This window comes from Phasianus colchicus, chromosome 13 (assembly GCF_987193195.1).
Source record: "Phasianus colchicus chromosome 13, bPhaCol1.hap1.1, whole genome shotgun sequence".
In the NCBI taxonomy this organism is placed as follows: domain Eukaryota; kingdom Metazoa; phylum Chordata; class Aves; order Galliformes; family Phasianidae; genus Phasianus; species Phasianus colchicus.
The window spans coordinates 20064004-20091871 of record NC_143448.1 but is presented as its reverse complement, the minus strand read 5'-3'; the positions used below and the strand labels follow the sequence as shown (position 1 = coordinate 20091871).

At 52.1% G+C, this 27868-nt stretch overlaps 3 protein-coding genes across 3 annotated transcripts; 1 reads left to right on the top strand and 2 right to left on the bottom strand.

Annotated features, from left to right (window-relative positions):
- Positions 1 to 344: 344 nt before the first annotated feature.
- DHX38 (DEAH-box helicase 38) lies at positions 345 to 11267 on the top strand. Its single transcript, XM_031615026.2, has 26 exons — positions 345 to 952; positions 1410 to 1594; positions 1742 to 1846; positions 2261 to 2420; positions 2537 to 2655; positions 2797 to 2873; positions 3083 to 3238; positions 4165 to 4326; positions 4410 to 4517; positions 5373 to 5485; positions 5588 to 5725; positions 5978 to 6164; positions 6252 to 6437; positions 6883 to 7023; positions 7207 to 7317; positions 7715 to 7831; positions 8082 to 8189; positions 8303 to 8415; positions 8967 to 9175; positions 9259 to 9413; positions 9489 to 9644; positions 9720 to 9854; positions 9938 to 10063; positions 10424 to 10519; positions 10766 to 10887; positions 11023 to 11267. Exons 1-26 carry the CDS (start codon positions 630 to 632, stop codon positions 11105 to 11107), a joined length of 3693 nt encoding a protein of 1230 aa, XP_031470886.2. The 5' UTR covers positions 345 to 629; the 3' UTR covers positions 11108 to 11267.
- Positions 11263 to 16523, bottom strand: PMFBP1 (polyamine modulated factor 1 binding protein 1). Its single transcript, XM_090149552.1, has 14 exons — positions 16309 to 16523; positions 15990 to 16119; positions 15231 to 15464; positions 14549 to 14653; positions 14376 to 14472; positions 13768 to 14011; positions 13507 to 13660; positions 13146 to 13334; positions 12829 to 12984; positions 12412 to 12750; positions 12014 to 12117; positions 11855 to 11929; positions 11591 to 11684; positions 11263 to 11391 (listed from the first exon to the last, which is right to left on the bottom strand). The coding sequence occupies exons 1-14, from the start codon at positions 16386 to 16388 to the stop codon at positions 11263 to 11265; spliced, it is 2130 nt and encodes a 709-aa protein (XP_090005678.1). The 5' UTR covers positions 16389 to 16523.
- Positions 16524 to 19396: 2873 nt separating this feature from the next.
- Positions 19397 to 27152, bottom strand: LOC149916202 (uncharacterized). The gene is made up of 2 exons (XM_090149616.1): positions 26727 to 27152; positions 19397 to 24565 (listed from the first exon to the last, which is right to left on the bottom strand). The coding sequence occupies exon 2, from the start codon at positions 20687 to 20689 to the stop codon at positions 19397 to 19399; it is 1293 nt and encodes a 430-aa protein (XP_090005742.1). The 5' UTR covers positions 20690 to 24565; positions 26727 to 27152.
- Between the last annotated feature and the right edge of the window lie 716 nt (positions 27153 to 27868).

Sequence of the window (27868 nt, the reverse complement as noted above, 5' to 3'; positions counted from 1 at the left end):
GAAGTGCTGGTGAGGTTCACGGCTCCGAGCCGTCAGGCCGTGCTGTGCCCTGCGCTGCGTCTGAACCCAGTCAGAAGGAGCTCCTGGAGGCGGCCGTGCTGCCCGTCCCACCTGCCCCGGAAGGACTACACGCGCCAGGGACAGCTGGGCGACGTCCTGGGCTGGGGCCGCGGCGCCGCCTTTACCTCTCCGAGACGCCGAGGGACGAAGCGCTGCGGGCGGCACCACGCACAGCCGCCTTCCAGGGCCTTTCCCGCCCCTTCCGCCCCGGTCCCGCGGTCTTCCGGTCGCGCCCTCGTAGCGTCATAGGGTTACCGTGCCGGAAGTCCGCCAAGAGAGCCGCGGGCCATTCCGTTTAGTGGCCGTCGGACTCTATGGTCTCTGGGACGCCTACAAGCTCCGCCCGTTCTGTCTATGGTGCACGAGGCCTAGAGCGGCTCTTCTCGCGGAGCGCTGTGGGGCAGCCATGGCGGCGCTCTCGGGGTTGGGTTGCGGTCGCTGAGGCAACTGCCGGCAGGAGCAGGGTCGAGCCGGCCCTGCGTCGCGCGGAGCGGCTGTCCGTAGGCCTCATGCGTCCCCGCTGCGGCCCGGCAGTCCGTTCTTCCGCAGCGTGGTAGCGACCGGCGGCGATGGGCGAGGCGGGCGAGGCGTCGCTGCACCGACTGGCCGGGACCGGCCCCGAGGCCGAGGCGGGCGGGCTGGTCCCGCGGGCGCGCAGCGCTGCCGCCGAGCAGCACGTCTTCAAGGCGCCGGCGCCGCGGGCCTCGCTGCTGGGCCTGGACGTGCTGGCGGCCCAGAAGCGGCGCGAACGTGAGGAGGAGGGGACGGGCGGAAAACGGTCCCGAGTGTCCTCCTACAGGGACTGGGAGGAGGGCCGCGACGAGGCGGGCAGCCCCGACGAGGAGGAGGACGAGGAGGAGGATCGGAGCCGTCGCAGCGCCCGCAAGGACAGGTGGGCTCTCTGCGGGCCGCCGCGCCCCGGCAGCCACCGGATTCCTGCTGGTGCCCGGCCGTGAGCGTGGCGGCAGCTGTGTGCCGTGTGCTGTGGGGGTCTCTACCCCCGGCCCTGGAGCGGGGCTGTGGGATTCAAATCTCTGGATGTGAGGACGACTCGGAAGTATCTGATTGGTGCCTGCCCTGAGATGTTAGGCCAGGAATGTTCTGAGATGCTACCAGGCCTGCAAACACCTGTCGCCTGTGCACGTCACCTCTGCCTCCTGATCTTTGGAAGCAGCAGTTTGCTTAGAAGTGCTTATGTCTGAAAGCCAGGGTATACTGTGAGAGAGAGCATTCTCAACCACATGCGTCTGCTGTAGCAGAGATCAGGACTAGAACTGCAGGAGACAAGTTAGAGGCCAGCTATTCCTCAGCACCGTGGAATGTTTTTAACTTCTGTTCTACCTCTCTAGGCATTATCGTTCCGTCCATGTGGAAACACCTTCCTACACAGGTGGTGTCAGTGAGGAGTTTTGGGAACGCAGCCGGCAGCGGGAAAGAGAGCGTCGTGAACATGGTGTCTTTGCCTCCTCAAAGGAGAAGGAACGGAAGAAGGAGCACAGTAGGGATCGGGACCACGATCGTAAACGGGACCGTGGTAACTTCTTGAGGCTTTTGTTACTTTCTGCTTAGGTTTCAGTCTTTATTCTCTCTGTTGCCCTTGACTAACGTTCAGTGTATTTTTTAGGCAGATTTGGGAAGTTTGTTTGTACACGGGGTGCTTGATCTTGTTTTCTGTCTGCAGAGGACTGGGACAAAAGTCGTCACAGCAGCAGATCAGAAAGAGATGGCTCATTGGAGCGGAACAGCAGGAGGAGTGAACCAGAGAGTCCCAAGCATCGTCCCAAAGGTAGGAGTGGGACTCAGTAGAGATCTCAGATGAGACCTAACAAGAAAAGGTTTTTAATTGTGGGGGAGAGGAAGGGTTCTGCTGTTTTTGTTAGTATGAGTGCAAGTGAAGAAGCCTATGTTTTTTAAGACTTGTGGTTAGGACACACATAAAACTTCGTGCTCTTCCAGGAGTTTGGGACTGGGAATGATCTGCCAGGTGTGTGTGAAGATCTGGCCAGTCCCTGCCCAGTGGGGTCTGTTCCAAGTCTGTGATAAGAGACGTGGTCCTCTGGCAATTTTCCTTGGAGTTGATACCTTTAGAAGGAGAGCAGATGGGTACCTTCTCTGTGCTCCTTGTTAGAAGGTGTAAAATGGCCATAGGTTCTTAAGATCACAGTGTGAACACTGTTTCACACTCAGTCTCCTCTGCTAGATGCAGCCACGCCATCTCGCTCCAGCTGGGAGGAGGATGATAGCAGTTACAGCAGTTCCCGCCGCTCACAGTGGGAATCTCCTTCACCCACACCTTCCTATCGAGACTCAGAACGCAACCACCGGGCATCGCGGGACACAGATCGGAGAGACCGAGACAGGTATCATTAGCTGGGTGTGCAATCTATGATCTGATGATCTGCAAGAAAGGGAAGGGTATGTGTAAGATGGACATTTATCTTTGTGCACTGATTTCTCTCTTGTGCTGTCTTCTCAGGTCTGTAAGGAGCAGGTATTCAGATAAGACACCATTGCCCACCCCATCCTACAAATATAATGAGTGGGCTGATGACCGGAAACACCTGGGGTCCACACCACGACTGTCCAGAGGTAGAGGTGAGGAGCCTAGAGTGGGCTGCTGAGGCTGGACAGTGACAGAATCCCTGTGTAGCACAAGGACAGGTTTTGTGGGATTTCCTCCACACGCGACAGCCTGGTGGGGTTGGTGGCCTGTGCTGACCATCTCACCTTCTTTAGGACGGCGTGAGGACGGAGAGGAGGGCATTGCCTTTGAGACGGAGGAAGAACGCCAGCAGTGGGAGGATGACCAACGGGTAAGAAGCCCAGACAGGGAGCAGGGTGCTCAGTAGACACCAGGCTCTTGGCTGCTGCCACTTAGCCCAAAGCACCAGTGGGGCCTGGGTCTGCAGCTGGTATTGTACTGGTGGTAGTCAGCTTTCTCCCAGTGGCTGAGTGAGGAGCGGCACCAGAGTCTAGCCCAGCTGGGCAAGCAACGTAGCTCAGTACTGCATCTCTCTCCTAGCAAGCGGACCGGGACTGGTATATGATGGATGAGGGCTATGATGAGTTTCACAACCCCTTGGCCTACTCCTCCGATGAGTATGTGAAGAAGCGGGAGCAGCACTTACACAAGCAGAAGCAGAAGCGTATCTCTGCACAGCGGCGGCAGATCAATGAGGTAGGGGCAAGGTGTTGGAGCTGGCTGCTCTGCAAGTGTGGAGGCTGCTTGTTTTGCTGCGTCTGGAGTGACGCACTTGTTGATGGGTTTGGCTGACAGATAAAAAAAAGGTTGTCTTTGCCCTGGCCCATGCCAAATGAGAGGCTCAAAAGGAAACTATTGTTATGTTCCTTTGGAAAGTGTGGTCCTGCATCTCCTGCATGAGTCAGAATTTACAGTTGGAGTGACTGCAGTAGATGGGTGTTCAGGGCTGCAGGAATTTGAAGGGCTATGCTATACAGGGGGCAGATGCTACATTATTACAACTGTCTACTGTTCCTCTGGAGGACTCTGAGAGCTGCTTCCCTCAGCATAAGACTAGGTTTGTCTCCAGGCTTTCTAGCTTATTCAGTGTACGGTAGGGATGTAGAGATTGTTTGCCTTCCATTTCCTTTGAGACAGTTCTGTTGACAGCATTGACAGTTCTGTGGCCAGTCTCCATTTCCCATACTTATCATTAGTTGTTTTGTTATTTTAGTTATGTTTCTTTCCTAATGCTTATTTTTGGGCTCTGTAGCCTAAAACCTTCAGTGTTACTTCTCCACATTCCAGGCTTACTTATTTTTCTCTTTGAGTGTCCAAGCTCTTTCCCTTTTGGGGAAGGAATACCAGCAGATGCAGCATTGGATCATTTCAGTGCTTAAAGCTATGTACCGTAACTGTGTATTGTAGTCAGTTACAGATTTGCCTTCAGTAGTTAGCTGCTTTTAACTTTCTCTTTTAAGAGTGAGATAGCCATCTTCAGTTGGTCACAGTCTTGTAGAGCTTTGCAGCTAGCTGTGTTGCTTAATTTATTGCCTTGGAATTAGTTTGGGTAATGTGTGGTTCTTGAGTTTTGGATAACAGAAGATAATAGTTAAAATCTTCTGATGCATTCTTTCCTGCAGGATAACGAGCGCTGGGAGACAAATCGCATGCTGACCAGTGGTGTGGTTCATCGGATTGAAGTGGATGAAGATTTCGAAGAGGATAACTCAGCCAAAGTGCATCTGCTGGTGCATAATCTGGTGCCTCCTTTCCTAGATGGGAGGATAGTCTTCACAAAACAGGTAGAAGCTATAGCTAATGGTGCCGACAATGGGGAGCCTCGCAGATGTGAGCTCTGTGTTGAAACAATACCTCTTTCCTCTAGCCAGAGCCAGTCATCCCTGTAAAGGATGCCACTTCCGACTTGGCCATCATAGCCCGAAAGGGCAGCCAATTGGTGCGCAAGCACAGGGAGCAAAAGGAGCGTAAAAGGGTATGCTGAGACATCATTATATGTGTTATGTAATGCCTCACTGCTTTTGTTTGGGCTTTGTAGAATACAAGCTTTGATGGTGATAGTAAGGTGTTCCCCATATTTGTGTGATCTGATATATCCTGTTAGTCCAGTTCATTCCATTGTCTCACAAGTAGCTGTTGTGACTTCCTTAGGCACTGCCTGGCATGTTAATCACTGTGCTTGTGCAGGGGAGTTTGATCCAAAGAGCATTTGGATTGGGGAGAGAAGAGCAAGTGGAAGAATACAGTGTAGCTCAGGCACAGTCAACATTCAGTGTGGTAGCAGGATAGATCTTATCATGTCTCAGCAAAAGAGTTCTGAGGAAGAATATACAGGAAAGTAGTATATTAGTCTTTGTGGGTGTTTCCCTAGTAGAGGGATTTTCTCTAAAGCTTACGTGATAGTGGTTAGGAAAGCATAGATATGTTCATAGTAAACTGAATCTGAAACTGTGAGTGGAAAGGAGGAAGTCCTGATATCAAATGTGAGAGAAAACAGAATGGTGAGAGTATCTGTCAAGAGCAGGAAGATTAGCTCTGGTTTAGATTTTTGTATGTGTAAGTGTAAATTTAACGGATGGGTCAGCAGCTGAAACAATTGTCTTAGAGGGCTGTTGATCATCCTGTGCTTGCTGTGTCTTTATTCAGACCAATGTCTAAAAAATTCTGCCCCAACTTGCTTGGAAGAAGGAGACTTGACATAGGGAATGGAGTGTGTGTTTAGCACCAGGGGATTGAGGCAAACATGCTTTTCTGGCCTTAGAAGTGGGACTGGAGGAGAATGATTTTTCAGTCCCCACTGTGGTACTTACACTGCTCTTTGCGCTTCCAGGCTCAGCATAAACACTGGGAGCTGGCAGGCACAAAACTGGGAGACATTATGGGGATCAAGAAGGAGGAGGAGAAGGATGATATGGTGACAGAAGATGGCAAAGTGGATTACAGGTAGGAGCCTTTGAATGACTTCTGCCTAGCTGGTGGTGTTATGCCTATGCTATAGGCAAAGTGTGTGAGGAGACAGCTTCAACACTTCTCATGTTTCCTTAGGACTGAGCAGAAGTTTGCTGAACATATGAAAGAAAAAAGTGAAGCGAGGAGTGAGTTTGCCAAGAAGAAGTCAATTCTGGAGCAAAGACAATATCTGCCCATCTTTGCTGTGCAGCAGGAACTGCTTTCCATCCTCAGGTATGACTGCTAGGAAACTGGTCATAGTGCAACCCTGGGGCTTTGGCTTACGTCTCAGGATCCCAAGTGAGAAATTCACCTAGATATGTGTTCTGTTTGGAAGCTGTACCCTCAGAAAACGGCCTATTGCTTTTTGCGATTGATAGCAGCTTTCCTGCGAAAGTAGGACAACTTTTGGGTGGCCAGCCAGAGCTATGAATGAAGAAGCCTGTCTTTGTGGTATATGACTAAATATTGTTTTCCTTTCTTCAGGGACAACAGCATTGTGATTGTGGTAGGGGAGACGGGGAGTGGTAAGACAACTCAGCTGACGCAGTACCTCCATGAGGATGGCTACACAGACTATGGCATGATTGGCTGCACGCAGCCCCGCAGAGTGGCAGCCATGTCAGTTGCCAAGCGGGTCAGTGAAGAGATGGGAGTGCGCCTGGGAGAGGAGGTGAGTCTGGCAACATGTGTAGGCCTGCAGCCTCTAGGCAGTGCATGTGCAGACTGTTGAAGACTTGCTGATATCTCTGCCCCCCAGGTGGGTTATGCCATCCGCTTTGAAGACTGCACGTCAGAGAACACAATAATCAAATACATGACAGATGGGATCCTCCTTCGTGAGTCGCTACGAGAAGCTGACTTGGACAACTATAGTGCTATCATCATGGATGAGGCACATGAGCGTTCACTCAATACTGATGTGCTCTTTGGCCTGCTTCGGGAGGTGTGTGTGAGCCTGGACTACAGGAAGATGGTGACATAGGGCAGTTGAGCTGGTCTTAGGGCAGAACAGTGGCAGGAACAGTGCTTTTCTCCCACATCAGAGCAGAGATGATGAACAGAGACTGCCACATCTCTGACTGCACTTGCTGCTTAAACATCTTGTTCTTTGTTTCTTAAATCTCCCCCTTAGTGTGCTGCCAAAGGTTTGCTGGTATAAAGTAGCTCTAGATACAGAGGTGTTTGCAAGTATAAGACTTTCTCAGCTTTCTCAGGGGACAGCCTGTCTTTTTAACTGGTGTGTTGGTGTACCCTGGCATTAGTGGTTAGTATTTCTAGAGTACAGTGGAAGCTCAGCCCTTTGCTGGTTTTTTTTCAGAAGTGATGGAAGAAGTCTGGACCCACGTACAAATATCACTTGCTTATTGTCCTTTTTATCTGTTTTCTAGGTGGTAGCGCGACGCTCGGATCTGAAGCTTGTTGTCACCTCTGCCACTATGGATGCTGATAAATTTGCCTCTTTTTTTGGGAATGTTCCCATTTTCCACATTCCTGGGCGCACCTTTCCTGTTGATATTCTTTTCAGTAAGGTATGGTCAATGTAGTAGAGAGAGTTTGTGTTGTGAAGGGGTTGTAAGAGTTGTACCTTGCGTATGCCCCGCTCTGCAGTGATCAGAGAGGAAAGACAAGGAATAGCTATGTTATAATGCAGTCTTATACACAAAGTGGGGCAGGTGAGATTACTGGTGTCTAATGTGAACTGTGTCTTTCAGACACCACAAGAGGATTATGTGGAGGCTGCAGTGAAACAAGCTCTGCAGGTCCATTTGTCTGGTGCACCTGGAGACATCCTTGTCTTCATGCCTGGTCAGGAGGATATTGAGGTGAGTTCGTTGGCCATGAGCCAGCAGTGTGCCCTTGTGGCCAAGAAGCCGATGTTATCCTGGGGTGCATTTAAAAGAGGGTGGCCAGCATGTAATGGGAAGTGATCCTCTCTCTCTGCTCTGACCTAGTGAGGCCACATTTAAAATACTGTATCCAGTTCTGGGCTCCCCAGGTCAAAAAAGACAGGGATCTCTTAGAAGTCCAGCAAAGGGCCACAAAGATGATAAAAGATCTTTGGGGCATCTCATGTATGAGGAAAGGCTGAGTAACCTGGGTCTGTTCAGCCTGTGGGAAAGGGTTGGACTTGATCTCTTGAGGTCCCTCCCAACCCCTGCAATTCTGTGATTCTGAGTTGTACTTTCTTAATCGTATGTTAACACTCCTCTCTGTGTCTAGGTGACTTCAGAACAAATTGTGGAGCACCTTGAGGAGCTGGAGAAAGCACCTGCACTTGCTGTACTGCCTATCTATTCTCAACTGCCATCGGACTTACAAGCCAAGATCTTCCAGAAGGTGCTGATGTGTACTCTGATGGGACTGGGCAGAGATGAAACTAGCACAGGGAAGGCTACTGGGCATGAGAGAGAACTGCAGAGATGTCTTTTGTGTGGTACTTACAGCGCAAGGGAAAGCATGTGCCCCCTTTAACTTCCCAAGAAGTCACCCATGTCCTTCTAAGTTCTGTATGGCTGCTCTGCAGTCTTCCTCAGTGGTGCAGAGGCTGTTGCCCATGGAATTTGACTGATGTGCGATATGTTTGCAGGCTCCAGATGGGGTCAGGAAGTGCATTGTTGCCACTAACATTGCAGAGACCTCACTGACAGTGGATGGTATCATGTTTGTTATTGACTCTGGATACTGCAAGCTGAAGGTAAGCAAAGGTTTTCTATACTGTTCATGGATCTCTGGCATTGGGTTGATTGAGCTCTGTGACAGTGACCCAGCCGTTCTCTTTCTTCAGTCTGCTCTCCTTGCACCCTTCAGGTTTTCAATCCCCGTATAGGCATGGATGCACTGCAGATCTACCCTATCAGTCAAGCCAATGCCAATCAGAGAGCTGGTCGAGCTGGCCGAACAGGCCCAGGTCACTGCTTCAGGTAGGCTCATTACTGGTGTTCCTATTCTTATCATAATTCACGTCTGGACATCTGGCTACATATTTTTTTCCTTACTGAAGAGATAGCTGTTCATTGTCTTGAGCTTATTGTGGGGATGAGGTCTTTGGACAGGCCTTGAGGTTTCTGGTTTGGACCCAGTGTCTCTGCAGAGAACGGAGCATGCTCTCATTTCTTCCCTTGCCAATCTTCACTTGTGACTCTTTCCACCTTTCCTGAACCAGATGCTTGAATACTCTCAGGTTAATAGCTAAGCCAAAGGCAGCTTTCTCAAGGCTTTTCTTTGAGGCTGGTTTGCACCCAGGGAAAGACTGTGAGAGAGGTGTACCTTTGTGCTGCAGGTGCTCTTATGTGCTGGGGAGGCTGCACAGTGACCTGAGGAAGAATTTCCTTAGGGTCCTGCTTGTTGGCATGGCTGAGTGCAGAGCTGCTGCTTTGTGCTGTGCCTGCTTGGGTTGGGAATGGATGGTCATTCAGTGAGGAATACAGTGGCCTGAAGGGGAGGGGGCACGCTCTTGGCATCTTTCCCCCAGGCTCTACACCCAGAGCGCCTACAAGAACGAGCTGCTGACAACCACAGTGCCTGAGATCCAGCGCACCAACCTTGCCAATGTAGTGCTTCTGCTCAAATCTCTGGGGGTACAGGACCTGCTGCAGTTCCACTTCATGGATCCGCCCCCTGAGGACAACATGCTCAACTCCATGTACCAGTTGTGGATTTTGGGGGCCCTGGATAACACAGGTACTGGCTACAGGGGCAGGTTGTCAGTTCACACAGAACTGCTAGGACCTGCCCACCTGCTGATTCTTACAATATTCCTCCAGGTGGTCTGACCTCAACAGGACGTCTGATGGTGGAGTTCCCATTGGATCCTGCGCTCTCCAAAATGCTCATTGTTTCATGTGATATGGGTTGCAGCTCTGAGATATTGCTCATTGTTTCCATGTTGTCTGTGCCTGCCATCTTTTATCGGCCTAAGGTACTTGTTTGATCTTTCGGCAGCTTGGGGCCTTCATCTGCAGTCTGACTGACGTGTTCTTTGCTTGCTCTTCAGGGCCGAGAGGAAGAGAGTGACCAAGTGCGGGAGAAATTTGCTGTCCCAGAGAGTGATCACTTAACTTACCTGAATGTTTACCTGCAGTGGAAGAACAACAACTACTCTACTCTGTGGTGCAACCAGCACTTCATTCACGCCAAGGCCATGCGGAAAGTGAGGCTGCGGCAATGAGGTTTGGAGAAGGAACCTTACATGGGAGAGGGATGTGACTGTTGTGTTTCTGTGCAGGTGCGGGAGGTGCGTGCCCAGCTCAAGGACATTATGGTGCAGCAGCGCATGAGCCTTGCATCCTGTGGTACTGACTGGGATGTTGTCAGGAAGTGTATCTGTGCTGCGTATTTCCATCAAGCTGCAAAGCTGAAAGTGAGAGGGGTCTCTACTCATCTGTGTGATAAGAGACCCTCCCCACTGGGAATGGGTGTGCTAACCACACTTTTCCTGTGCAGGGCATTGGGGAGTACGTCAATATCCGTACAGGTATGCCTTGCCACCTGCACCCCACCAGCTCCCTCTTTGGCATGGGCTACACACCGGACTACATTGTATATCATGAGCTGGTCATGACCACCAAGGTAAGCTTGAGCTGAGAGCTAGCAGGAAGGGTGAGCAATGCTCCAAGGGAGCTGAGAAGCTTTGCCTTGATAGTAGCATCTTGGAAGGTCCTGTTCTCAGCTTTTCTCATCTCTAGCAACTGGGTGTATCTGTGTAGTCTGCAGTGTCTTGTTTGTCTCTTTTGTGATATCTTCCTTGCTTACATGGGATGTCTGTTAGTCTCACTAACTCCAGGTCGTAGCTTTTGAAGTCAGGAGGAATTGTCTGGAAAAGAGAACTGCCATCAAGAAGTGGAGGAGGGAGGGAGCTGCCATGTCTCTGTCAGTGATGCCCAGGCCCTCATCATCCTGCTAACTGGATCTTTCCTTCTGTTCCTGCAGGAATACATGCAGTGTGTCACTGCCGTGGATGGAGAGTGGCTGGCAGAGTTGGGCCCCATGTTCTACAGTATCAAACATGCTGGCAAATCACGTCAGGTGAATTCTCCTTTCCAGGACCAGATGGGAGACAGAAACAGCGGGCTACAACACTGGAAGGGAGAATGTGTGCCTGGGTGGGGTTCCTGCTGCATACAGCCCCACTGCACACTTGTTATGATGGAGGAAGTTCAAGCTAGTTTTTTGTCTTGTTTTTACTTAGAGAGATCAGGGTTGTGGGCCTGTGGAAAGTCTGCTGCTGTGCAGGGCTCTACCTGTTCCTGATTTGCTGCTGCTTTACTGCAGGAGAACCGCCGACGTGCAAAGGAGGAAGTATCCGCCATGGAAGAAGAGATGGCTCTGGCTGAGGAGCAGCTGCGTGCCCGCCGGGAGGAGCAGGAGCGCCGTAACCCGTTAGGCAGTGCAAGGTGAGTGCTGACACTGTGGGTTTCCTGCTTAAGAGCAGTAGTAAGCTGCATGGAGGATCCCAACTTTCCCACAGGTGTTCCTGGCGCAAGAGTTGTTTTCATTTTACACTAATCGCCATTGTCCTTTCCTGGCAGATGTACTAAAATCTATACGCCTGGACGGAAGGAGCAGGGGGAGCCCCTGACGCCACGACGCACCCCAGCCCGCTTCGGCCTCTGAGAAGGGAGTGCTCATTGCTTTGAGGCATAAAGACTCCCCAGGAGCTGCTGAGTTTTAGGGCTCAGTTCCTCTGACTGCTCTCTACAGCCTGTGACCCAAGAAGGCTTTGATGCTCTGTACTATTTTTGCTACAGAAGAGAAATAATTTTATTTGTTTAAAGGTTGTGAGTCTTTAACCCTTCCGTTGTTTTGTGTAACTTCTCATCCTGGAGGTAAGTTCCAGGCAGAGACAACCCTGCCAAGTTCTGCAGGGCTCGTGCAGTCAGGTTGTTGCCCTGTAGAGCCTGGGACAAGGCAAAGAAATACATTGGCATGGAGGACAAAAACAACCTGTGCCTGGCCTAGATCTGGGCTGGACTAATGCAAATGCGAGTATTCCATGACTTGTATCCTGGGCAGGCAGCTAGTGCCTAGTTGTCCCTGTACACAAAAGAGCATCAGCTTAGCATTGTTTTGGGCCAGGTTGACTGTTACTCTGCTCACCTTCATCTGCTCATGATTGTGGTACTGTACATGTGTTCTAGACCTGAAGTATGTGTTTTCCACATGCAAGCTGTCCAGTGTGTCTTGAAGATGCCTGGAGGATAGGCAGAGGAAATGAGATAAGGTGAGGTAAGCTATTGGTGCAGAGACAGCCTTGCTCTGCTGGCCTTGCAGGAACTTGGGTAATCCAGCAGTTCATCTGTCCCATGCACCCCTGTGGGTGGCAGTAAGTGCTCAGATGTACTCCCCGTGTTCATTACTTACTGGTTTTTGCCTGTGAACTCTGCAGCCTGCTTGACTTGCTGCTGGATCTTGTGGTGTTGCTTCTCATTTGACTGCCTGAAAATGAGGTGTAGGCTGAATTAGTTGTGAGAAGGCAGCCATCGGCTCCCCTCTACTTGTGTAAGGCTTCTTCTTACTCACATCTGCTCTTTCACATTCTGGCTGTTATTGATCAGCATCAGATTCCTGTCCTGGTGCAACCTGTTAGAACAGGCTGGGGTGTGGGAAGAGTGCAGGGTTTTTACCTGAAAAAAACAATACTCTGTGCTGTGTGTGAACTCATGTGCTCTACTCAGCCTCTACATGCCCAGGGCAGAAGGAAGGTGCATGAGCAGAGCTGCGTGGAGGCAGCAGCCTTTGGGGCTGAGCTGTGAGTCCGCAGTTGCCTGTGTTTTGGGATAGCTGCTCTGGAATGAAGGAATCATTACCTCAGCAGTCTGGACAGAAACTCTTAATTTCATACTGAGGGCTCCTTTCTAGCAACAGAGAAAAGTGGACTACTTAAAGAAGAACAAGATGTTAGCACTGCTGCTGCTTACAGACCCACCACCTCCTCCCTTGTTGGCTCTGCAGTTAACCCACTCGTGGCCTGGCCTTTCCACCTCTGTCCTGCCTGTAGGCCAGGATCTGTCCTTCAGCGGTGCCTGGGGCTCAGGTTGCACTCCTCCTGCCCTTGGGCTGTGGTTCTGGTTCTGCCTGTTCCTGGCCTGAGCCTGTCTCATGGCCTTGATGAATTCTTCCTTGAAATCCATCTCCGCATTACAGACAGACAGCTCATCTTCCCGTCTAGCCAGAGTTTGCTGAGTGTCCTGGTGTAACTCCTGCCAGTACTGAACTTGGCTGCTCAGCTTTTGCAGCTTCTCCTGGAAGGAGCGGGCCTGCCGGTGGCACAGAGGTGATGAGAGACGTGCAGGCTTAGCACAGGTGCCTAGTGGGAAGGCTTGGGCCATGCTTACCTCCTGCTGGCTCTGCACCTGGGCCCTCTGTTGCTTCTCCAGTTCCCTGTGGAGCTGCTGCCTCTCTTTCTCATAACGACAAAGGAGTGGAAGATTGTGGCCTATCTTTCTCTGGGCTTGGGCCAGCTCTGCCTTCAGGGATGCCACTTCCTCCACCTGCATGAAAAAGGATGGGTCTTGGAGTGGGAGTGGCCAGACAGAGGAAGCTGGAGCTGCACCCAGGGTCAGTGCTGTGGGCTCTATCCTTCTCCAGCTGAGACAGAGGGAACTGCATGGCAGCTGGCTGCACCATGTGGTTGCCCTCTTCCTGCCATCACCTGCTGTAGCAGCTCTGCCACCTTCTTTCTGCTCGAGGCTGCTTTCTGCTGTAGGTCGTGGATTGTCTGCTTGTGTCTACTGAGCTGCTGCAAGCTTTGCATCTCCCGAGCCTTGGTGGCTGTCAGCACCTCTTGCTGCTTTTCCAGGCTGTGCTGCAGGGTCCGGTTCTGCTCCTTCTGAGCCTTTAGCTGCAGAAAGGTTGCACATGAGTGGAGGCCACAGTGCTGTGCCACTGCTGCTTCCTGTGCCCTCTCCCTGTGGATTCCAGCTCTGTGCTGCATGGGCTTTGTTGCAGACACTGGGGTGCCTGGTGCACCAGGCTGAGCCCCCCTAGTGCCTGAAGCTTGGCTTGCTGCCTACCTGCTTCTTCAGGGCTTGGAGTTGCTCTTGGCTCTTCTGTAGTTCCTGTTTGGCATGGGCAGCAGCATGCATGTGTTGCAGTGACTGCTCCAGAGTCACCTGCTGCTTCTGTTGCCACTGGCTCAGCTCCATCTGGAGCCACACTGCCATCTCCCTGCAAGCACGGCCACAACTGCAGCAGCCCTGGGTCCCCTCCCTCTACAGAGAGGGCACAGGGCAGGGCTCTGCCTGTGCTGGGGCATGGGATCAGGGCCCACATACCTGCTTTCTGCTACCTCCTGCGGCGCTCGCGGCTCCACTATGCTGCTGTCAGCTGTGTGCTGCATGCTGCTCTTTGCACAAGAGCACGGCTGTTCCTCTGTGCACTGCATGGTGCTCCCTGCACGTGGCTGCAGCTGTTCCTTCTTGTGCTGTAGGCAGCTCTGGGCTGCCAGTGACCGTGCTGGGACTTGGGCTGCTCGAGACAGGGCTGCTTGCTGGCACTGCCTCCTCCTGCCCTGGGCTTCTGAGAGAAGAGGAGCAGGACTCAACCCTGCAGCGCAGATCTGGGACACTGAATCTCCTCAGAGCTCCTGGGCTGCTTCCTGCAATGCTCAGGACCCTGCGTGCTATGGGCCATGTGCTACCTGCCCACCACTCCAGAACTGCCTGGGGTAACGCTGCCCTGTAACTCTGCAACCAGTGATGCCTCAAATTCACAGAGATCCTTCTTACCCTTTCCCCTTCATTGCACCAGGATACCCTGAGTGCTGCTGTAGTACATGAACATGGCAGCCATGGGCTCCATGCTGGAGCTGCCAAAGCAGCAGGCTGCAGGCCCCACTTGTCCTGGCCTCATTAACATAGAAGTCCTCTCCATGCCCTCCTACCTTCCTTAGCAGTGCTGTGCCCTGTCGACGACCAGTACTGATGCTCCTGGACTTCCCACCTCTGTCTGCAGTGCTCTCTACCTGCTTGCATGGCCACCTGTGGGAGCAGCACCTTGGGACATTGCCTGCCAGCTCCTAGCAGTCCGCACTGGCACTGTGCCTGAGGCACGGACCTGCTCGAGTTGCTCTGTGTACTCCTCCAGGAGATCATTACTTGCACCGGAACTACTACAGGAATATGCAGAGGTGGCCTCTATCTGAGATGTGTCCTTCTGGTCCTGTGGAGAGGTGCAGTGCTGTGCGTGGGCCCCCAGCAGGGTGCACTGTGTCATGTTCTGCCTATGGAGGGGCTGGGACAGCCTGATGGTAGTGGGCTTTTGGATGGATTTTTGGCAAAGGGACATGGCCAGCCCCATGGGGCTGCAGCTCCTGGCCCCTGGTCCCTGCCACAGACCCTCATGCCCTTCCCATTGTGGCAGTGTCTCCTGTCCCCCAGCAGCCCTAGGCAGCAGCCCCTGACCCATGCTGGGGTGTGGAGGAGGGCAGTGAGCCCAGCTCCATGGATCCCAGGCTGCAGATGCCACATGGGGGCTGCAGTCACCCAGCTCTGCTCTGTTGAGCAGACAGGCCCACAGCAACTGTGCCTGCTTGGAGCTGGGAGTGTGGTGCTGCATTCTCGCCCTGCGGAAGGCAGCTAGAATGTGCCCTGTGCTCTGCGGGCTGCTCACTGCCCTCTGCAGTGCTGTTGGGCAGTAGTGGTGCCTCGCTGGGTCTGAGATGGCTGCAGGGGACATGTGGCTGAGGGTGGGGAATTTGCACAGCCCAGCCTGTGGTCTTTGCACCGGGCAGCGGTACCTGCTCCATCATTGCCTGGTAACGATGCTTCTGAGAGATCAAGTCCTGGTGCTTCTGCTCCACCACACGCTGCTGCAGATGCAGCTGGGCCAGCCGCATGCTGTTCAGGTCCCTGCAGATGTCCAGGTCCACCTGCAGCATCTGTAGGAAGGCTGGCATGTCCTGCTGCTGTGAGTCCTGGCGTGTCTGGGCCCCTCCATGCTGTGGCTCCAGCACTACTGCTTCTCTCTGGCCCTAGGACACAGCGTGAGCAGCAGCTTGTTTGTCTCATATCTGTGAGTGGTACCTGGCGTCAGCCCACCCTGTAGCCCCTGACAGACACTGGGGCTGGACAGACGTGCTGCGGGACCAGGTTCTGGTCAGCAAGCAGCACCGGACTGCTGGGTGAAGACCTCTCCCCGAGTGTGTGTTCAGCCATCTCCTGGGGGTCTCAGGCACTACTGCTGCCCAGCTCTGCAGCATGCTGGTGTAACCTGTGGCAAGCTCCTGGCCCCTGGTCCCTGCCACAGACCCTCGTGCCCTTCCCATGGTGGCAGTGTCTCCTGTCCCCCAGCAAGGTGGACGGGAGCAAGGTGTGAAAAATGGTGACAGTTGCACCAGTGCAGCTGCAGCAGAGCCGGATGCTCCTCCCCGAGCCCTCGCGCTGTTCCCAGGTCCCAGGCTGGGGGGCTCTCTGTTGGTACAGGTGATGGCTGCCAGGGCCTCCCCACTGCCTGCCCACCAACCTGCACTGCACACCCACTGCCTAGCACTGCTTACCTGGGACTGACAGAATTCCATCTCTTGCTGGTGCTGCTGGATGTGGCTGCTCAGCTCTGCCATGGTCACCTCTGCCCCTCGCAGCCCTCCCTGGGTCTCCCTAGGCTGGCATCTCACTGCAGGAACCTCCCTGCAGGTGCCATATTCTGGTCACATTCTCTCTACTGGAGAGACCAGAGCATGGATTAAGACAACACAGACAGCCCTGGGTCCCGTGGAAGGGGGCAGCCAGGGACATCACCCAGGCCTGCTCACACCATTGGTGCTGCAGCTCCCAAAAGCACCTTCTGCCTGTGAAGTGAAGGCACACGGGGCTCACCCGACCCCAGCAGCATCAGTCCCTCCTCTCCAGGGTGCAGGGCCCCAGCAGTGCCTGCAGCTCTCACCTCCCTGCACCATTTTCCCCCTTGCCCATGCTGCATCCCCGGCACAGTATGGCACTCTTCCCACTGCAGCCCAGCCCTGGTCTTGTTCTGAGGACAATGCCTGGAACCAGAACCCGGTGACTGTGCCTGGCCCAGGTTGTTGCACAGGAAACCACCACTGTGCCCAGTGCTGTCAGGGGCTGAACCTTCTGGCAGCCTCGTGCCAATCTCAGGTGTTCACACCCTCATGTCTCTGTGCCATCCTTGTGCCGCACTCCAGCCACGCTGCCAAGGTGCAGAGCGGAGCTGTGCTTGGTGCCATAGGTGCCGTATCCTGGGACGGCTGCATCCCGGCAGGGCTCACAGAGCTGCACAGTGCTGCCAGAGGAGGGATCGACCGCATCGACAGCGGCTGCTGCTCCGTGCTTCTGTCCAAAAAGGTAAAAGTAACAGGAACAAGTTGTCGGAAATTAAATTTCAATTTCTCCACGCCCTTCCCTGTCTGTGCGGCTTCCCGGCATGGATCAATAGTGTTTAGACAGCCAGGGAGATTTTTTTCCCCTTTTAAAGCACCAGATCAATAGTGGGAAAAAACACAGCACTGATCCCTCTGCTGCATGAGCTGTGGTACCCAAACAGCTTGGGTCTGGCAGCTCCGGCAGCGCAATGCCCGCAGCACGGGGGTCTGGCACAGCTGCTGGGGGAAATGGGGTCCAAGGGGGCTCAGCACAGCCCTAACACTGCTTGGAGGCTCAGGGGTAGGTGTGGTGCCCATGGGTGTGGGAAGGCCTAGAAGAGCTGACCTGGTACAGATGAGCTCCCAGCTCCACCTGCCATGCCCTCACCACACTTCACAGTTCCATGAGTGGTGTTTTAGCTAGGAATTGGCACTGCTGTGCAGAACTGCTGTGCTGAATTTAGCCTTAGCTTCTGCCAGTGCAAGGGAACAGCATTTCCCAGCAGCACTGCACTGTGTTGAGCCATGCCGAGCCGTGCCAGGCTGCTTGCCCTCCTTGCCTGCTGCTGGGAGAACACGGGGCTGAAGCAGTTCTCTGTTGGGTGAGCCGGCACCACATGCCAAGCAGCACTGGGGTTGGAGCCGTCTCACTTTAATTACTGCCGCAGTGTTATTCTTTTCAGTGCCACGTTAATTGAAATTAAACAGCTGCCACATTCTGGCTGGGACAAAAGTGAATCCATTTTCATTCCTCTCTGGTGTAATGAAGACTGACATGCTGTGAGGAAACAAAGGCAATCCAGCTGCTGCCTCCAGCCACACACACACGACAATTACCAGGGTGCTGTGCAGCCCAGCCTGCGCCACCGATGGGCACAGCAGGGGATGCAGTGCCCATGTTCTGCGGGAAGCACAGGAACACCGCAGTGAGCCCGGATGCTGAGGCCAGGGCCTGGTTCTGTTTGTTGAGATGAGTTCCAGCCACAGGGCCATGTGTGTGGCACTGCCCTTCTGCTTGCCCTTGCTGCCAGGTTCACCCATCTCTGCAGGGTTACCCATCTCGGTGGGCTCACTGCAGGCAGCCCCACACGGCCCTAATGCCTGAACAAGGTGGGAGCTGAGCGAGGTGTCTCCACCCAGTCCTATTCCTTGCTCTTTTTTAGGACCAAGCGTGTGTTCGTGATGCCATTCAGTACTTTAAGATATGCAAAATGAGACACTGGTGCAAACCTCATTAACACTCGCCTCCAACATCATTAAGATGTTTCCAAGAAAATTAATTGAGAGACTCATTAAAAATAAATTAAGAAAAATGCGTTGCAGAGCGCCTGCTCCGAGCTCGTAAATCACGGCCCAAAGCTCCCGGCTGCGGCGCAGGCAATTAACGGCGGCCGATTTGTTTTATCCTGACTGCGAAAATTAGAAAGCAGACGTGGAGATTAGATTAGGGACGTCTGTCAAGCGGAACTCGGAGTGAATATTTTAGGATACTAAATAGAAATCGGTAAAACAAAGCCAAGACTCCATTCATAGCAGGCAGGCAGAGGTGCGGAAGGAGGAAGGAGCACAGCGCAGCATCCCAGGAGCGGCACTGCGGTGCTTCGATGTGCACACACTGCTGTGTGCAGCCACAGCCTGGAGAGCAGCACCCACTGCTCCTCTGTGCCAGCGTGCACAGCCTGCTCCGGAGCTGCTGCACTGCACAGCCGGAACCAGTGCGGTGCCTCTGTGCACACAGCCGTCCCCAAAGCCTGGATCTGCGGGTCCCACAGCACTGCTGGATGGTGTGGGGCTGAACGTGGTTCCTCACAGCCATCCTGAGAGAGCGGTGTTGAGAACAGTGCCCCTGTTTTTGCTGCACTCTGAAAATCAGGAAAAAAATCGCTGGGTCCAGAGGGCTTTAAATCATTACATCCTTTGTTGTCTGGTCCCCTTTGTTCAGCCAGGCCCAGCACCTGTGTCCTGGGATCAGATCCAGCTCCCTGCGCACCCAGAGCTCCGGGCAGTGCTCTAGAAGGATGTCTGTCTACGTATGCAGGACATTTCAGAGCTTAGAAGTCCTCTGCACTTCAGCTGCCTTTCCGTGGCAGCTCCTTCCTTGCTGCACCTGCCCCAGCATGGAGGGAATGCTGCCTCTGAGTCATCGCTGTGTGTGATTTCAGTTAAATTTCAGTATTTATTGCCCATGCTAATACTGTAATGTCCTGAGAACCCTGTCTGGTTGGGTACTGGCACCAGCGCAGCACAGGCACACTGCTGGAAGCACTTTTCCCAGCAGCTGCCTTCCCACTGCTGACCATTGGTACACGGTGCCGTTCCCAGCCCATCCCAGCTCTGCCTGTTGGCTCTGCCAGCTCCATTCTCCAGAACGTCTGTTTTGCAGCTAAAATTTTCCATGCTGAGCCTTTGCTTGAAGATGGACTTAATTCAAATGTTCGATTAACCTCCTTTCAACTATTTCCGAGTTATGGAATGAATGGAAAAATACTCGCATGTAAGAACTTACTGGTGTACAGGAAAAAAAATAACGCAGGAAAAACAGCTGCATTTTTTTCAGCTTAACCAGGCTTCATCCCCACGGTGCTTCACTCTTCCCCTGGAAACAAACACAAATACAGCAGCAACGCCTTTGGGCCTGGAAGGGGGTGGAGAGAAAAAGGGAAATGGGAAGAAGAAGGTTTAGGAGAAAGGGAAGGGAGAGAGGAAGGGGAAAAGGGAGGGAAGGACTCCCACTTCTTCTCAGCCTCCTTCCCATTTTTTTGGCTCCACTTCATTGCTTGCCTTTCCATCTGTTTTACACCTTCCCACCCTTTTTCGGTCTCTACTTTCAAGCTGGTGAAAAAGGGTGGGGCCAAACTAAAAAGTGGAGGCCAAAATGGGTGGAAGGCGACAGAACTGCAGACACCATAAACGGGTGAGCAGGTGGCAAGAGGCTGGAAGTCAGGAAAAGGAAGGAGGATGAACGCGTGGGAAGCCCGAGGCCAGGAGAGGTCTGGGTGAGAGGCGAATGCCAAACAGGACCGGGAGGCCGGAGGAGTTAAGGGCAGCCGAAAGGAGCCGACGGGGCGCGGCCTGATCCCCCCGCCCGTCTGCGTCTGTCCGGCGGCGCCCGGCAGGGGTCGCCCTCGCCCCGCGCTCCCCGCGTTGGCGGCGGTGGCGGCGGTGGCTCCTCCCGCCGGGGCGCGGCGCTGCGGAGGGGAGCGCGGAACCTTTGTTCTCCGGAGCCCTCCGGCAGCCCCGCCCCGCGCTCCGCCCGCGCCGCGGCGCCCCCTCCTGGGCCCGGCGGGAGTTGCCGCCTCGATTCGCCGCTCGCGGAGCCGGGCGCTGCCTCGGCCACGGAAAATGCCCGGCGGGAGCGCGGCGCGGCTCAGAGTTGGCTCGCGGCGGGGCTGCACGCTGCGGTAGAGCGCGACGGACGCAGATTCCGTCAATTCCCCGACCGTAGGCGGCGGGCTCCGAGCCGGACCCCGTCCTTCGGATCCACGGGGCGCCTGGTGGGACCGCGGCCCCCGCAGCGGCACACGGCCCGGGCGGGAGCGGCGGACCCACAGAGATGTCGCATCGCATCCCGGCCCGAAGCCGACGGGTGGATGGGAGGGGGATCCCGTTCCACCCGCGGTGCCCGTTGGGTTCGCGGAAGGGGAAACAGAGCAGAGTCTGTGGAATTTTAATGAACCGTAAAGGTTATTCCTCTGCCGCTGTTGTGATAATTTGCAATTCTCTGTTAGCGGGAAGAGGGTACCGGCTCCAATCACATCTGGGTACCGTCTGGAGCACACTCTGTGTGTTCGGCTGCTGAGGAATATCAACAAATACGAATTAGCAGCAGCGTGGCCAGAGTCTGCAGGGGAGAAATAACGAACAGGGAAGGCTTGCATGGATTTGCATTCTGCAATGAAAATGATCTCATTATCCTTTCCAGAGACTCAGCCAGCTACTTGAAAAATAGTTAGGAAAAAAACACCGCAACTCTGGGGAAAGAACCCCTCCAGAGCAGGGAGAGAAAACAGAGCAGAAGGAAACAGCATCAGTGGCAGAAATAGGCGGGGGGCCGCCCTGCGGCATGCCCAGCACCTGCGGCAGCCAGCACCGATGTGGGAGCAGCAGAGGCACGGAGAGGCTTGGGAGTGGTGAGAGGAGGTGCGGGTCAGCCCCAGCCCTGCACGACTGGAGGTGCTCAGCAGCCCAGCCCGGAGCTCCTTGGCAGTGCCCATGTCCCAGCAGTGCCTCTCACAGCTGTATGCCATCACAGCAACCACCCCCACTGCTGTTACTGCATCGTGCTTCTGTCTGCCTGTAGGCAGAGAACATAGATAGCTGCACAGGAGCTGCTGTTTCTGTAAGAACCACAAGCTGGAAATAAGCAGAAAGCAAAAATACTGCAGGAAGAGAAAGGAGCAAAGGAAAAGCAGCGCTGCTTAGGTCTGGTCACAGAATGTGATGCTTAGGTTCTTCCTGCAGTTGTAGCCCAGAGAGAGGAACGATGTTTCTGGACAGCTACTTCAGTGTCAGCTTTGGGGATTTCCTCCTGCATCAGCAGCAACAGCAATGAAGCAAAAGAGGAACAGGTGGCCGAGGGGAGACAGAAACTGGAGGGGGACTCCATAAATGGAAAAGACTCCTGTGAGGGAGACCAGAGGGAGATCCTCAAACATAAAAGGGGGGAGGCAGATGCAAGGACTGTAAAAAGAGCCAGAGAGGATCCTCATGCCCTTCCTTTCTTTATGGTTAAGCTTCACTCTGACCCTGTAGCAGAAATGCTGAGTTACAGCCTGTGATTGAGCACCTGGTGGGAAGGCAGGGCCAGCCCAGGGGAGCTCAGGTGCATGCAATGTATCTGAGTGATGGAAGAGGTGGAGCCAGGATCCTCCCTTGCCTAGACCTCATTTAAGAGCTGGCAGTGGAAATAAAAGACTGTTAAGAATTATTAGGAAAATAATGGAGAGCAGATCAGATACATGCCACTGAACAGAGCCATAGTGGACACTGCATCGTGATTACCATATGGAACTCTGGTTGGCTTCTCTCAAGGAAAACAGAGTTGGAAGGGTTTCAGAGAAGAGCAACAAGGCAGATCAAATACAAAGAATATCTTCCATATGAGGAAAAGCAGAAAGTCTCTTTAGCCCCAGAGAAGAGATGGCTGAAGGGAAGTGTGACAGGATTATAAAATTAAGTTTGGCATACAGAGTTTGACTTCAGTATGAGTTCTCGTTGTCCCTTTGATATAAGAACCATCAGTGTCCCATAAATTAGCGGGTAGTGATTACGAAATGAAAAGCAGATTTTTTTTTTTAATATGCCCTATGCTGCGTCAAACTGCTTAGCAGAGGATATGGTGGGTCATCAAGGTTTATGTGCATTCAAAAAGAGGTTAAATATCATCATGGGAGGAAAAAAAATCCACCCACACTGGTTAAATAGAAGCCCTTATTTTTGCTTCTGAGGCCTCTGAGCTGCACGTCACAGTATTCTGGGTGGTACTGCAGTAGCTATGCCTTCTTGCACTAAGATAATAGCTCATGGCCACTGTAGGAGATAAGATGGTGAGCAATACATACTAGCAGCTGATTTCAAACAGTTGTTCCTACTTTTCTTCAGTACTCCAGGATCATGTGCAAGGACTGATCCTGACACATCCTGCCCTGCCTCTGTATCTGTTTGCTCTCCACTTCCAAGCATCTGTATTGAAAAAGTCAGGATTAAGGAGTTGCAGTAGTGTGCTAATGACCCCTCTGCACCGCCACATCAGGATTCAGTTCAGCCATATTGATAGTCCTTTTTCAGAGGACACAATTAGCAGTGGCAGAGCTGGCTGCAGTGACAACAGTGTGCCCGGGGGACATAAAGCAGGAGAAACCGTGCTGGACTGCAGGTGCTCCCTGGAGAGAAGGCAGGGACCCAGAGGCACCATGTTGTGACACAGCTAATGGGGTTGTGTGGCACACGGTGCACTGAGGGCCATCTGAGCCAGCACACTCCTGAGTTCTACCCATTGGAGCAGCTCAGAGCAAGGCATGATGCTTAAGCAAGGGTGAGGAGGGCTGCAGTGTAAAGAGACACAAAGCAACAGGAAAGTTGCAGTGGCTCTCCACAGCCATTCCCACTCCTGGGCTGGTGGCTTCAATGGACTGTTACGTTGAGTCCTATTCTGACAGCAGCATTTGTCAAGTCCTATTATGACACTAGAAACTACTTGGTAACTTTCCAGCAGGCTGGAGGTTTACCAGAACTGCACAAGCATGCTGCTCTTCTGGTGCTGTTTTTTATGCTACAGCAACTGGGGTCTGTCAGGAGCTGGCATAAGAAACTACAGCAAGTGGTGGAGAGCAAGATACAATGCAGGCATTCCTGGTGGGTGCAAAACCGCTCTGCTGTTTCTGCAGCACACAGAAGTGGGCTCTGTCTGATTTCTGTCACACTTCCCATCTTCATGGGGAACTTGTCTGGGCAGCTACCATTCCCACAAGGGAAGTTCAAATGAATGACTGCTTTTCATATTACATAATCTGATTCCAAATACTGCAGTGCAGATACCCATATTCCATGAATCAATTACCAAATTGCTCTGTCTCATTCTGGAGCAATCCACCATAGGAGAAACTGAAAACAAGATTTTTTTTGTAGTTGTACTGAAGCTTCACAGTCAATTTTAAGCCTCTTAGACAGTATAATATTGAATGCAAGTTCCTGCTGAGGACTATCGACTGCAGTATGTGCCAGGCAGCAGGGAACACCCTGTGCCATGCCTGCATGTGTCAGAGACTTCCCTCTACCAGCAGCATGACTTAGATCAGAGAGCAGCTTCCTGGGATTTCCCATCAGCATCCTTTAAGATTGCCATCCAGCAGAAGGGATCTGTGCAGTCACAAGGTGAAAGGCAATAGGAAACGCATCATCTTCAAACCACACGATGGGATTAGCAGTCTGGAAACAGCACCACACTGTCTTCTGCTCAGGTGTGGAGACATGCCACCTGCTGGGACCATGGGGATGGAGCAGGCTAGGCCTTCAGATGTCACTGTTGCAGGTCAGGTGTGCTTGTAAGTGCGCCCTGTGTAAATATAAGTGCACATTCTTGCAGCTTCAATCATACATGCCTTCTCACAAAGCACCTGCTCTGATGCTGCCGTGGTGCTTCAGAACATCTGCATGACAGACTGGAAGGATGTACCTTAAATATTTGTGATTAAAGAAAAGTAGTGGTGTTTTTGTACTCCAAGACCGCAACAAGCCGTGAGTTATTCACAGCCTGTGTTAGAGCAGCAGTTTGGTGCTGCAGCCACATTTTGGCAACATGCCATGCAGTGTCTGAATAAAAAGAATAATTTCCATCCTCATCCTGATCTGTGCTTTTGTCCCATCTCCTACTTGCCTTCTTCCACAACTGCTTGCGTTGTGTCAGAGTTGTGGAAAACCTCCCAGTGTATGAGTGGATGGCTGCACCATAGGTCTTAAGGCATCCAGATGAGTATCCCTTCCATTAGTACAGCTCTTTCTTAAGCTTACCCAGCTGCCAACACAAGGCATACAAGAGCCCAAGCTGATTTCCCTGGCACCACGCAGAAGAGCTAATCAGCTGGGAGTACAGTGAGATGAGCTTTTGGTGCTGTTCCTTTTGTCACCTCGAGCAGAAGCTCTGCTTTGCCACACACTTCCTACTCTGCTGCATACAGTTCTCTGCACGGGTCTTACACTCACAAATCCTCCATCTTCTTTGCACGCAGTGATTCCCTGACACATTTTTCTATCTTCTGCTGAAAAAAAGGAAAAGGCCAATAACGAGCTTCAATGAACATTTATCCAGCATTTTTTGTTTCTTCCTCTGTTGGATCATCCTGTTTATTAGATCATCCTGTTTAATGGCAAAGCCTGGTGACCATTCAAATATCATATTAGGAGCATGATTTTAACAAGGGTAGCTCTGTCCAGGCCTCTTGAACATGGTAATCTCAGACTCAGCAAGTGGAAAGTGGGGGAAGCATCTCTGCTCTAGCTTGGAAGTGCTCCCTTATTTCCAGTTTGTTAGTGCAATATCAGCATTATAGACTACAACACTTCCTATTTCTTTCACTCTGATTTGAAGACCATCTACTGAAAACTGTCACTTCAAAAAACAGCCAGGAACTTTAATATCAAGCAAAATGCCCAAAGAATGAATTGCTTCTATCAGAAATAAAGCATTTTAGTTCTGTCACAAGCAGGGAGGTCTCTCCAAAGGCAGCTCTGCAGCTCATCTTTTCTGCTTTCCTCACATTTTCTTTTAATACACAAAGACTGCATACTGTAGTGATGTGATTGGATTCAGCTTTGGAGCAGTGTAATTGTAAATATTCATTGGAATCCAAGCTAGTTTTCCCAAGTCTCTCTTAAAGGCTCTGCAACTACACAAACAGCCGTGGCTCTGCATTAACCTCACAGCCTGGAGGCTGCCCATTTCTCCACAGCCCCAAAGACCGTTCCTTCAGAAACTACATGGAGAAAAACCACCCTTGCACAACATTTTAGTTGATCCTCTGCCATTCCCTTTATTCCCTCTAACATCTGTGTTGTGGAGCCAGCTTTCAGGCCCAGGTGCCTGGTGGGGTTCCTCCTCAATGTCCGCACACATTACACATTTCACCTTGCCATGTTACTTGCAGATCCCACTGGCTGTTGTGACTGTGTTTCTAGCCCTGTAAAAGCTACTGGCAGCACCAAGGTGTCTGTGGGAGCTGCTTTGTGTCCTGGTGTATGGTACATGTGCGCCGATTCCTCCCTCCCACTGAGGACCTACAATCCAAGTGGCTGCTGCCCCACAGACAGGTGTAAGGCTCTGTGAGTGAGCACCATCTAAGAAAAATGCATCGCTTCTGGTAACTGAGACTAGGTAGGTCAACTGTTGATAGCCAGGCAATTCCACTTCTCCAGCACCATAACTGCACTCAAACGCTAGGCAGGCAAAGAGCAGTAGATTCACACAGCCATCAGGGAGCATAGATGAGACCTTTCCATGGGTCTGAACCACACCTCCACATTGCCTGGACCCACCACGGCGCAGCAGAACTAAGTGGCATCAAGCCGACCTTGTTTCTAGGTGGTCTTTTATAGCTATTGTGCAACTCATTTGCAAAACAGCACATATAGGAAATTGCACACAGCTAAGAATGGAAATTAAATCCAAAAGTTCAGATAGCAAATCTATACTCCCATCTCTGCCTTATCTACTCATATGTTTATTACCAAGGGTGGAACGGCAATGCTCAGGCCAAAGCCTGAGGCACAGCACCACATGTCATACAGATGTATGTATCAGAGCTTTTGTCATCCATCAACATCCTCCAGGCTCTGCTTGCTCTCTTCAGCATATGTTAAGGCATGTGTTCTGACTACTGGGTAACCTTTGGCCAGATAAGGAGGCAGTAAAAAGGGGAAGATCCAGCTTTCTTTCCACGTGCAAGTTCGTGAGAGCAATGCAAGGAACAAGACACCTACCAGCTCCAGCTAAAGTGCTGCAGACTGCTAGATGTATTGCTAAAGAGCAGCTCAGACTGTCAGCTGTGCAGTTTTGTTGAGCAACACAATCGCCTGATCCTTGCCTAGTTCAGTTAAGGCCCTGGAACCAGGTATCAAGCCCACTGCACTCAGGCTCCTGCTCACCCTATGAAACATACTTCTACCTTGGACCAACCCAGGCAGCAGCATGTTTTAGAACACAGGAAGGAGCACCAAGTCATCATCCCAGTATAAGTAGGTGAGTGCTAAGGCTCCTGGACAAGAAGTCAGGCAGCTCTGTTTGTCCTTCCAGAGAGAAGGAAGAGGACAGACTCTGTGCATTCCTCCAACCCACAGCATCAGTACAAAGAGAACCCTGTTCCCTGAGAAGAGAGCTGAAGGAACACCACTAGTGAGGAAGACAAGCAAGGCTGAATTTACCTGGGAAAACAGCAGTGAGCATGCTCCTCAGCTAGTCTCCTGTGAACAAGCCTGCAGACGCATAAGAATGAGGTTCCAAGAAAGATGGAAGAATATTTCCACAGATCAACACTGCTATCCAAGGCAGGAACACAGGCAATGCATCTCAAGATGGGACACCATTTACAACACAAAGCAGGCATTGAGTCTCCTGGAGGTTAGGTGAACCACAGTAGGAAGCAAGCATCCATCCAAGACTCAAGCGCAGTCACTTTTCTAGAATCACCCTGGCAAGTGATATGTTGATAGCACATAAATGCTAAAGGAGACTATGGTGGGGCTTTGAAGAAGACAGATGAGTTTCAGGGTATGAACAAAGCTGGGTTTAGAAAATGAGTAAGGCTGGCATGAATCTCAAGAGGTTGATGGCCCATCTTCCAGTTCTATGATAGGGGAACCTACAGGTGCCTTTTCTTCTGTTTATCTTTCCTTGAAGATCCCCTGTGATGCAGAATCCTCAGGCCCCTGGCAGTCTGTTTGCCTGCTTTGTTCTCCTCTCCATCAGAAGCTGTTCCTAACCTGAATATTTCTTGATGCAGGATACACCCATTAGTTCTTGTGCATGCCTTCGTGGACATGGAGAACAGTTGGCTTTGTTCTTCTTTCCAGGAGTTTCTTATATGCAGCTGGTGCTGTGCTTTTCCTCTGTCATGCTGGAGAGGAAAAAAAAATTCAGCCAGATTAGAAACAACAAGAGAAAACCTGTCTGGTAACTCACTGCCACACAATGAAACTGAAACAGCAGCTATGAGTGCCCTCTGAGATAAAGTAATGAGGCCTTTGCACAGATAACAGCTCCTGGAGTCAAAACGGCTCTTTGCAGAAAGAAGTGCCTTGTGCTGAGAATGAGCCAATCTCTAAATCAGCCTTTGGAGCAAGCTGCTCTGAACCACCTGCTGTAAATTTCCTGCACCTTTCTCTACAGCTGCTGATGGTGGCTCTGATAAAGACACATTGGCCTAGACAAACACTGTAGCAGATCTTCTCAACCCTTCACAGGTACCTGGCATTGCTTTGGCAAGAAGAAACTTGGACCACAGCTTAAGCAGTCAGTCTGACACTTGAAAGCAGGGTGTTCTTCTGAGAGCAGCACGTGATGCTCC

Excerpts from the sequence above, each read along its gene's own strand:
- DHX38 (XM_031615026.2), top strand. The coding sequence starts at position 630 with ATGGGCGAGGCGGGCGAGGCGTCGCTGCACCGACTGGCCGGGACCGGC. Across the intron at positions 7,832-8,081 it reads AAGCCAAGATCTTCCAGAAG|GCTCCAGATGGGGTCAGGAA; the intron begins GTGCTGATGTGT and ends ATATGTTTGCAG. Across the intron at positions 9,645-9,719 it reads ACGCCAAGGCCATGCGGAAA|GTGCGGGAGGTGCGTGCCCA; the intron begins GTGAGGCTGCGG and ends GTTTCTGTGCAG.
- PMFBP1 (XM_090149552.1), bottom strand. The coding sequence starts at position 16,388 with ATGGTGCAGGGAGGTGAGAGCTGCAGGCACTGCTGGGGCCCTGCACCC. Across the intron at positions 13,335-13,506 it reads TCCAAGCCCTGAAGAAGCAG|CTAAAGGCTCAGAAGGAGCA; the intron begins GTAGGCAGCAAG and ends ACCTTTCTGCAG. Across the intron at positions 11,930-12,013 it reads CAGAATGTGAAAGAGCAGAT|GCAGTCAAATGAGAAGCAAC; the intron begins GTGAGTAAGAAG and ends CCTCATTTTCAG.
- LOC149916202 (XM_090149616.1), bottom strand. The coding sequence starts at position 20,689 with ATGCAAGCCTTCCCTGTTCGTTATTTCTCCCCTGCAGACTCTGGCCAC.